An 11,349-nucleotide genomic window follows, 5' to 3' on the forward strand; every position below is an offset into this window, starting at 1 on the left:
TCGTGGAAGGAGGTAGATGCAGCTGCCTTGACTGGAATGTAAAGGAAGGAGGAGCAGTTAATTTGCCGATGAGTACACCTGGTCATGGAGACTTGGGATGACTTATAGCTGGTCGTAGTAGGTTGTGAGGTCGCAGGAGGTCGTGCAGCTGAGTCGTCTTGTCGTTCTGGCTTGGTTGGGGCGTGGCTGAAGCGACGAGACGAGACGAGAGAGTGTGAGAGAGGGTGGCTTCTGGCTCAGCTCCAAGATACTGAGACAAACTGGCACCTGAAAGGAGAGCATAGAAGAGCATAAGACACACGGCGAAGGTGAAAGAGAGAGAGAGAGAGAGAGTGTGTGTGTGTGTGTGTGTATGTGTGTGTGTGTGTGTGTGTGTGTAGTAGTAGTAGTAGTAGTAGTAGTTGTAGTATGTGGTGTGGTCGTGTAAAAAGTGAGAGTTGTGATGACGGAGATTTTGATAATGATCTCTTACAGGTTATAGATACATAAACTGTAACAAGTGATAGGTAGAAAGAAAGCTGGACAGACATAAGAAGCGACAGATCACTTATTGTATCTGCTAATTCTAATCAGTAGTGTAATATACTTATGGCAACTGGAGAACAATATGGCAATCAGTAGCCTGGTCACGTCATAGCCCTAAGCACGGACCCACGGCACAGACACCAGCATCAAAATAGTGCCCATATTACTAATATGTCCAAATACTCGTAAGAACACTTTCTGTATAGGTTTTCCCTAATATTTCAACTTCCCCTCCACCCCCCCACACAAAAAAAATCACGGCATTTTTATTTATTTTTTTTTTATTTTTTTTTTTTTTTCAATTTTTTTCTTCCTTCAGAATATTAGTCGAACTACGAAAAAACCTGATTCCATATTTTCTTTTTTTTTTTTTTTTTTTTTTTTTTTTTTTTTTTTTTTAAGCCAACTTCTTTTCTAATTTACTTTGCAGTTTTCTTCCACTTTTCAGACTGATACAAAAAGTATGATAAAACTATGGGCAGTCATAAAACATTCAGTTCCAGAAGGTCATATTTATTTTAATCATGCTGGTCTACAGTATCTCCTAACGATTTGTTCAGGTTAAAGGTGGACTTTATGGACTGGTGGGGTCGGGGGTCAGGTACATCCCTCATTAACCCCATCACAAACAGACCGATTCCCCAAACTGAAAACTGTCGTCCTGTGGCAGCCACCTAAGAATGACGTCCTCATTCTGAAGGGACTGAGATTCAAATAATCACTTGGGCAGCTCTGACAATTTCTTTTGTTTTTCTAGTTTCCTTTTCCTGTAAATATCCATGAACGTTTTTTTTACCCTTTTTCTCAACAGCATCAAAATATTGCCCAAGTTACGTACAAAAATAGAGTTCATATATTCACAAGGTCAGTATTTTCCTATATTTTTTCTAATGAATGTTACTATGAATATATATTTTCCGTAAATACTAGATTTTTTTTTCTTAATTTTGCCTCACCACCATCAAAATATTGAATATAATACGGAAAAACCTAAGGCCCATTTATTCATACGGTCTGTAATTTCCGACTTATTCTACCATATACCATTTGCTACAGAAAGTTTTCATTATAGTTATTGTTCAGAACATTTTCCTCACCTTTTCCTGACTGCATTTGATGATTTGTGGGCAGGGGAGGAGCCTTATGTTTTGCTTTCCTTTTACTGATATAAAAAAATAGGTACATAGTTTGACCCTACCCTATAGTACACAGCCTCATAAGGATCAGTAGGACTGTCTCTGTTTTTCATTTCGTATACTGTCACTTTTTCTGGCAGTAGTCGCATAGTCATAACTACCCAACACACAATCCCGGTTCAGTACATTTGATTGTGTTCGCCAACCTTTTCTCACTCACAAGCAGATAACGTAGATATGTTACACCCTGGAAAATCCAAACAGAATTCATGAGGTATGTTTCTGGTCTCTTTTGTTTTAACTCCTTCAACCCGAGAATGACATTATTATTACAGTCTGGCCTCATCCACACGATTTATTTTCAGCTTAGGAAAGAACGTACAGAAAAACTTACTGAAGGTCATATCTAACCTATTTTGTTTGCAGAGTCTGACCTAAACTGAATATAATTATTTGGAGACAGCAGAGATGAAAGTACGTTGCCGTAATGAACGGGTGAATATCTTTTCTCACATGTGAGATAGACACCAACTCCTTATCCTGCTACTCACAACTCAGTCTCAAAAGGATCATGTAGGTCTGCTTTTGTCTGCTTTCCATTGTACTATCGGGGTCAGAAGTTCGCCTATTATTGCACCGAATCAGCTTCACACTTGCAGCATGTCAGTCACTTTCCTCTTCCATGCATCATAACTGTGAGTCATCTATAGACAGAGATATACCAAGCTTCTCTCACCTCAGGAATATTAAATTTTCTCACTTTAGAAATATGAACCAGAAAAAAGAGGTGAGAAATTGAAGTGAAATATTAAGCAAACTTTCCTCCCCAACCGTGTTACCTCTTACTGGGATTCATACAGTCACAGAGATAATACAAACTGCATAAGCACGTGTATTTTTGTAGCTAATATTGGTAACGTACAGGTTTACTCTATTCACACGTAACAGAATTTTTTTTTTTTTTCTGTTATTGTTATTACTGGCCGTCATGAGGCCTCAATATTTGGTAAACCGGAAGGACAGTTGTTTTTGTTGATGATATTGATGGCCTACAATCAAAAAAAGTATTTTCACGTTTAAGATAGTTCTTAGTGTCCATTTATTGTTACTAACAGCCTAATATTACGAAATATATGGCATATGCAGAATTGTTTTCATTATCATGCTGATGACTTACTTTTTATCCATGAAACCACATACTCCACATGCGACTTGGTTTTCACACATCAGTAACGTCACTCAGTGTTCAACTGTAACAAATACATGGCACACTTAACAGTTGAAGTGCTCACAGACGATAAAGGTCTTTAAAAGTTCCATTTCCATCACTAGCAATCATTGTCGTCATCAGCATCATTATCCTGTTCCTAGTATCATAGGTTAGGGGGGTGAGAATTATTATACACAGTATTTGGCACGGTGAACGGACAGGCAATGTTGCTGTAGACAGATGACACACATGTCCGTATTGATGGAGTACAGTACGATATAATTATGTACTTGATATATCTTCAAGTCAGGCTCTGTTGATGATAATGGCTAGTGAAGGTATAGACGCTGCACATATCTTAAACACAATCAACTTTTTTCCAATGATGTCATTGCGAGGCATTCTCATAGGTGAAATGTAGCTGCGGTGGAGTGTGCTGCAGCTATGAGAAGGTGTGGTGGTGGTGTGGAGGTGGTTCAGTAGGGTGTGCTGTAGTGTGTTGAAGGTATGGTGGGATGTGGTGGAGTGTGCGTGACTGCATGGTTGAGTGCAGTATACTGTGTGGGAGGTGTGGTGGGATGTGGAAGTTCAGGTGAGGAGCAACATGCCCTTTCCTTCCACCTCCAGCAACAAGTGGAGTGGGTCTTGGAAAGATAAGGGGGGAAGGTCATAGAACACATCCAAGGGGTCGTCCAAAAAAGTGGGGGTGTTGGAGAGCAGGTCGTTCAGGTCAGCGGGGGAGTCTAGGGACGGGAGGCAGGGTGAGGCAGGCTGAGGCAGGAAGGGTGAAGCTGGGTGAGACAGGTTTTGTGAGGTAGGGTGAGGGTCAGCATCGAGAACCTCACTGAGAGCCCTGATATAGTCCACAGCCAGGCGCAGTGTTGTGATCTTGGTCATGATGGACGGGTCGCTGGACGCCTCCACCTCCACAGCCTCGGGAAGCACCTGTCGCAGAGTATCGAAGGCCTTGTTGATCTCCATCAAGCGGTGTCGCTCCCTGGCATTGGCTGTCTTTCTGCGGTATTTTGACAGCGGCACTGATCGCGATTTTGCCATAGCTACCCCTGGGGTCTTGGCCACCTCCTGCTGCAGCCTCTTCACCATCCTGCGAGGCCGCAACCTATATTTCTCCCCCTCCCGCGTCGCACCTTCGTCTACACTCTCGCACCGCACCATCATGCAGGGTCACTCCATACACCAATATCGAAATCACCACACCACTCCACTAATCACATCTCCAGTTTTTAGTGACTGGAGTTTGTTGCCTAGATCAGTACTTATTGCACCGTCGAAGTCACCAGTTTTAATCTCTTAGATAAGTTTTTATTGCAATGTCCAAGACATTTGGGACTGTTACCCTTGGATAATTTCTTACAGTATTATTATAGGGAGCTGGGAAAGAGTCTCACAGGAAAATATTTGCCTATGCATGCCCGTGTCATTCATACGCATGGAAATTGGGCATGAGAAGAGCCAAGGAGTCGCATGCTGGTGCCTCACCCCTAATAGGCGAAGAATTAGATGAGAGTGGTAGGGTGAGATGAGGAATGCTTGTGTCCTGAATGCTGCTGGCAGGTTAACCCTTCTCTCCTGCCACTTCATCCTCCGATGGAAATATGTTCCCAAATTAGGAAGATTCTCTTCTGCTTCTTCTAACGACAGCTCCTCGGAAAAACCTCACTTCCTGCATGTACCTCAACCCCACACAGGTATTCTAATAGCAGTTGTGAGGTTTGGTCAGGTGGTTTTTGCGGTAGAGGAGATGGGGAACTGTGGCACGTGAACACCGACGCAAGAGACAGAGCGGTACACACCCTCTTTGGCCAGCCGTCCGAGCAACACTGAGGACCAGTTCACCTGTTGCCCCCTCCAGGCCAGGATCCACCTACACCGGGTCAGCCAGCCAGGCAGTGATTGTGTGTGTGTGTGTGTGTGTGTGTGTGTGTGAGAGAGAGAGAGAGAGAGAGAGACAGACAGACAGACAGACTGACAGAAGTCTAGTTGAGAGAGAGAGAGAGAGAGAGAGAGAGACTGAAGCCTATTTACACTCTTGTAGGCGCTTACTAGTTCAGTATGATGAATACATTATTTTGTATAATGTCAGCAAAGACAAAAACAGTATGGATTAGTCTATAGAGTCACTGAAATGCATTGTAATGTGTCAGGACAACAGAGGCAGCGAGTTTAGTATGCAACACAACTGCTGTCAAAGAGCTGTGCAAGTGTACATTAATATTTAGGTGAGATGGGACTGTTGCAAAGCAAAAACTGGGATGCCACAGCATAATTCATATCTCTTATTGATCAGTGGTTCTGTTTAATGAATTTTCGTATGTATGATGATCAGCAAGAGTGCTGTGCAGTTGGAATGTATTATGATATACAGGCAGGCATATTGCATAGAAAGGTCAGTTTGATGTCAGCTGTGAGAGTCAGTAACTCTGAACCAAAATCCCTCAGCAGTTTTCAGAAGGAAGTACAGTAATTGTATTATTGCCAGTCTGTCTTAGGAACGTACGAGATGGTGAAACACAGTAGCCTTTGTACATTATGTACAGTGTTTCTTTTTTTATTAATAAAGTGAGGTATAGCTCACCTTTAAGGAAAACTAATGTACTGCTTTAACCTTTCTTTTGCAATATACCAATGTTTTCCATACGACTTAGTAAAGTTATTAGATTAAAAGTGAATGGAAGAAGTATCACGCCAGAAGAACTGACTTTCACAGGGATATAAAATGAAATTGCTAGATACATCAAGGCAAGAACATTGGACATTGAGTGAGTGAGTTGAGAAAGTGGCTATGGAGGACTCGCGTGACGTCGCTGTGCAGACTGGGCTTATTTTAGTCTCCTGACTGACTGACCTGGTGTGAGTGGATCCTGGCCCCCTCCAGACCTCCACACGTGCCCTCTCGCCACAGAGTTTCAGAGCTTAAATCGTCGCGTTCTGTTGCAGTTTTGTTCTATTCCCGTATCACAATCTACTGCCAGATACCCAGTCCCGGAGTTCATCTTGTCTGGCCGAGTGTACAGTGCCTCCAAGCGTTACTGCCACTATCACCCATCTCTTCTTCTCTCCCAACACTCTAAATACTCTTTTATATTTTTCTTTTTCGTTGTCTTTTTTTTTTTTTCTTTTATCTGCCTGCCTTCTGTCCTCCCATCTTCACTCCTTCCAGTAAATCCCACACACACGCTCTGGAACCCTTGTGCGCGTGAGAATACACACACACACACACACACACACACACACACACACACACACACACACATCAAATCAAATCCATATCATGCAGGTGTATCCCATCCCCCTTGGCATTTCCACGATACAATCTCCTGTAAATCGCAATGGATATCTGGATGTAAATGTATATTGAATAAATTATGACTCTCAGACCAATCTGCGGACAGTCAGAGTAGGCCGGGTTGTGGCTGTGGCCTTGGGTGGGTTGTGGTAGTGTGGTTGAGCGGGGAGGGAGGGGATCAAGTAGGAGGGGCAGGGCGGGGCTAGCATGGGCGGAGATGGTCGGGGTAGGGTTGGGTGTGGTTGGGCGGGGCGGGGTTGATGCGCACCAGCTGATGTTAAGGATAACAGGAGCAGAGGGAAGTTGAGGTTTAAATGATGGAGGACAGGAGAAGGTAGAAGAATCATAGTAACTTTCTTATCTATGGACCCAGCCTAACAATGAACTTCAGAGAAAAGTGGATTTGCAAGGCTCGTTGTCCTGAAGTCGGAACAAACGGCTTAGCCTATTGAATCCTGCAAAAATTGCGCGCGTGCGCACGCACGCGCGCGCGCACACACACACACACACACACACACACACACACACACACACACACACACACACACACACACACACACACACAGCATACAGGTAGATAGGTATGGAAATAAACAAAGATATATACCGTATAGTCATAAATGCTGTGTACAGTAACTTCTAGCCAAGGTCTAATAAATAATAGCCTCTTTCAGTTCTGACAAATGCAGTTTCTCATCATGTGCATGGCCACTGTCGCAAAGTACTTCCCCTTTCATGGCACACTTCACTGCTACGCGCAGGGTGATCGAGAGTGTGTGCCTGTGTTGTGTACTAATGTAGTGCATTGGCCTCGGACGGTTGCCCTTGTACAATTTTTGGACGCCTGGTGATCAAGTGATTTTAGGTACTCCAGCGAGAGACATAGGAAGCATGAGAAGGACAGAGAATGAAGGGAGAGGGAGAGGAAGGGAATGGGGGAAAGAAATGTTGGAATGACAGAAGAGGGAGAGGGAAGGAAAGACAGAACAGAGGGAGAGATAGAGCATAATGGTGGAAGGACGAAGGATGACAATATAAAAGGAAGGAAAAGACAGGGACAGACAGCGTACCCATATTTAGTGTGGACGACAGATCAGAGCAGAGTTTGCCCAGTGGGTGGAGGAGACCAGGACTGGGTGGAGGCCTTGCAGGTGGATGAGCGTGAGGGTCGTGGTCCGTGGTCTGTGTGGCTTTAGAAATTCCGTAGCACATATTCCTAAGTGATTTATTTTCTACAGTACATTTCAGTTTCCTCTTGTACGAGTTCGATGCAAACCTTGTCGATATTATGGCAGTGTTATAAAAAGATAATGTTAAGGTGATAAAGAATAAGTCGCTATGGAACAAGTGCAACGAAGCCTACTATGCCACCTTAAATTAGACCCTGAGTGAGGAGAGGACGGGTAGATGGAGGAAAATGACAGTCGGGTGAAGGGATACGGTAAGAAGGATTTAAAGACTGAAAACGTACAGAGCTATACCGTATATTCAGAAGGAAGTTAAACAAAAAGAAAGCTACAATATAGATCACTTTGTTATGAGATGACTGGACACAGTGGAAAATGTCTACTGTACTACTTGACCAAGATTTTCGCCCTTTTCCAGCTTATTTCCTGCAGCTGAAAAGCAGAAAAATGACAATGTTACTGCTCTACGTCCTCCCGACTGCACTTCTTCGTGACCAGCCATATATTTCAGTGTTAGTCAATTGCTACAACTCAGCATTCAAGATGGAGGGATGGTAATTTTCGGTCAAGTGAGAGTAAAAAGAGTATAACCTATCATCCAAGCCTACATTTCCTGCAAGGAGCATAGTGGGTCGGGCCTAGGCTACTTACCAGTTTCTCTTCCTTGAGTGACATTACGGTATATCTGTAGGTAACTCCAATCTCACCTTGATTGTAAACCTGTGTGTACTACATGCGTTTGGAGTGACTTTGTTACAAGAAGATTCCCTTTTGACAGTTTTATTTACCTCAGAAGAGACTTTTCGAAGTGGAGAGGTTAGATATGGCCTTGGAAGTGGAGAGGTTAGATATGGCCTTGGAAGTGGAAAGGTTAGATATGGCCTTGGAAGTGGAGAGGTTAGATATGGCCTTGGAAGTGGAGAGGTTAGATATGGCCTTGGAAGTGGAGAGGTTAGATATGGCCTTGGAAGTGGAGAGGTTAGATATGGCCTTGGAAGTGGAGAGGTTAGATATGGCCTTGGAAGTGGAGAGGTTAGATATGGCCTTGGAAGTGGAGAGGTTAGATATGGCCTTGGAAGTGGAGAGGTTAGATATGGCCTTGGAAGTGGACAGGTTAGATATGGCCTTGGAAGTGGACAGGTTAGATATGGCCTTGGAAGTGGAGTGGTTAGATGTGGCCTTGGAAGTGGAGAAGTTAGATTCAAGGGACATAGAAGTATCTCTAAGGGTAAAGGGGTTGGTTAAGGCGAAGTCTAAGCCCTCCAGCCCGAAAAAGACTCTCCTGTGCTGAATAAAATCGTCTGAAGGAAGCAGGAATATAATGGAAAATACGCCACACACACACACACACACACACACACACACACACACACACACACACACACACACACACACACACACACACACACACACAGTAGAGGGGGGAAAGGGGAAAGGAGAAAGGGTGGGTGAGAGAGGGAGGGAGAGGGGCAAAGATAGTGGGGGTGGAAGGAAGGTCATGCCCCAGTGTTGATACAGACAACAGAGGGTGGTGGCTGCAGTGCTCAGTCATCCTTCTCAGATTTCTTCCCTACTGTACAGTCACATGACGTCTTTTCTGTTTTCATTCCTGCTAGGCTACCTCCAAACGAGTTCTTTCAGTCTAGGGGTGGCTTTAGGAGCTGGAGAGCATTTTTTTTTTTTTTTATATAACAGAACAGAGGGGAAAAAATGAATAAAAAAAATCCATATACCTGATTACAGGTTTCCTCCATTCATAAAAACTCTGTAACAGTTGGACTTGAACAGCCGTAATTTGAAGTGGGAGGGAAAACCACTCTGGAGAAGTGAGTTCCAAAGAGATGCAGTTCGGGGAAGAAAAGAATTCTGATAGCCCGAATTTCTGCAATATGGCAGTGTGACAGCCCAGTCATGAGCGCTACCAGATGCCCATGTTGTGCGGGGAAAGACATGGAGAGGCGGCACAATGGACGCAACTTCTGAGCATTTACCATAAAAGTATCTGTAAAATAATGCAAGGGACGCAACATTCCTTCTCACCTGTAGGGAAGGTAGTTTATTTGTAATGGCAGGGTTATTAATAATTCTAACAGCATTGTTCTGAATTTTGTCTAGTTGTTTTTAGTGCAACCTCTCCACGTCCTTTCCGCAAGGGTGAGCAATATTGTAGCTGAGAGCATACATAACTCTTATAAATTATAGCTAACTTCTTGTTAGTGAAGAAGTTACGGACTCTGTACAATAACTCAAGTTTCTTTGAAGTGGTCTTAACTGATCAGATATGAGAGGTCCAGCTGAAGGCAGTGTTAAGTGAAACACCGAGAATTCCAATACGTTTAGAGATAGGAATATTAGTACACACTGCAACTATCTGTTTATCTATTTGTTTATCTGCGTGCCTAGCTATGTACTCGTATCTCTTTGCCTCTCTGCCTCTCTGTTTATTTGTATTTTTGTCTACATCCATCTTTATCTCTACTATCAATCTACCTTTATTGCCTTCATGGCCCTTTCAGTATTAGGGATGTCTCCTAAACTTAATATAAAAGTTTGATGCTAGCTAGAACAAAATTTATAAAACACCCGTTGTTTGAGAGGAGCTTGGCACTGTCCACACACTACACGTTCAGCATGGAAAGGGACGCCTTCTACTGTTGGCACCAATATAACTAGGCTAATCCACTTCCAGCCCATGCAATCGTTACTTGGAGTCCTCCTTATCCCCTGAAAGGAGGTTAGTGAGCTGCAGGAGGAGGGCAACTCAAGTCTTTGGTCCACCGGGAGTTACATTCAGGCGAGTTTGAAGGCCATAACGATAGCAACAGCTCTGTCCTGCAGTCCTGTTCCATGGCACATTATACACCTCGGTAAAGTAGTATTACTTACATTAAAGTATACCAACAGGGTATATGTGTTTCCCTAAGACTTAAACATACATATAATTCATATTCTATCGCCTTCCCTTACCCTCATGTGTACGTCGAAGAGTGCTGACTTTCGCAAGTCTGGCGCTCATCTTCTTCTCACACCGTACTTATACTAAAGTGGCATTTGGATCTTCATCTCAACACTACATTTTCTCTAAATATGAATAAATACAATGTGTATAGTAGCGAGAGACATAATTCCAATGTGGAAATGTTGTCGGCACCAGAACATTGCTCGCCACCAGAACATTGCTCGCCACACCTTTTCGACGTTCCCGTCGACATTTTTGTCCTAACTACAGTGTAGCCTAACAATATGTAGGGTAGCTAATTATTCAGGCAAGTCCACTTGCGATCCGCGAGTGAGGACCCGTGGTTTTAGTGGATTTCGCACTCGGCCCTTTAGATAGTAGCCCCAAACATAGATGCAGGACAAGACCACAAGAAGTAGAAGACCAACGCCAGGACAAAAATATGGAAGGAGAAAGGTATGAAGAGAGATAGGACAGAACATTTGGTTCTAAATCAGTCTTGTTCAGGTAGGAGAGGAACTGTACTCTCTTTAATACATGAGACAGCCTATTCACATCCAATAGAGAAACATTGAATGAAGGTAGAAAGGGTCGTAACTGGGATGAGAAACTCACTGACAAGGCTAGATGTTGCTTGTTAGGTAGAACTACTATCTCTTTACTGTGCAACTCACAATAATCGGGTGCAACTTAGTAACCCTTTACCGTAAGGAACTGGTTTTGTGAGGCACACGTCAGTGTTACGTCCTCTGTCTCAGGAAAGAAGAAGTACTGTTTCGCATGTACATGAGCATGGAAAACTGACTTCAACTGAATGGGCTGGAAAGTGCAACGTTGTAGAGGAAGTGTTTGTGTCCAACAAGGGTATCTTACACTCCTCTACCTTTGACGGTATGAAGACAAAATGGAAAGCATGACATACATGGAGATCAAGAAATGAGGCCTTACACTTTTCAGATTCATCCACAGTCGTTTCTGCTATATATCCTTTGTCATCAGAGACAACTAGCACCTCTGGTCGTCCC

General features: G+C 43.4%; 1 protein-coding gene across 1 annotated transcript; it reads right to left on the reverse strand.

Annotated features, from left to right (window-relative positions):
* Positions 1 to 3,459: 3,459 nt before the first annotated feature.
* LOC145412574 (uncharacterized) lies at positions 3,460 to 4,047 on the reverse strand. The gene has a single exon (XM_080282480.1). The coding sequence runs from the start codon at positions 4,045 to 4,047 to the stop codon at positions 3,460 to 3,462; it is 588 nt and encodes a 195-aa protein (XP_080138606.1).
* Between the last annotated feature and the right edge of the window lie 7,302 nt (positions 4,048 to 11,349).

This window comes from Coenobita brevimanus, chromosome 93, assembly GCF_032717465.1.
Source record: "Coenobita brevimanus isolate Jiangsu-jjx chromosome 93, ASM3271746v2, whole genome shotgun sequence".
NCBI lineage: Eukaryota > Metazoa > Arthropoda > Malacostraca > Decapoda > Coenobitidae > Coenobita > Coenobita brevimanus.

What these genes read in the sequence shown, in the direction of transcription:
- LOC145412574 (XM_080282480.1), bottom strand. Translation starts at nt 4,047, where the DNA reads ATGGTGCGGTGCGAGAGTGTAGACGAAGGTGCGACGCGGGAGGGGGAG.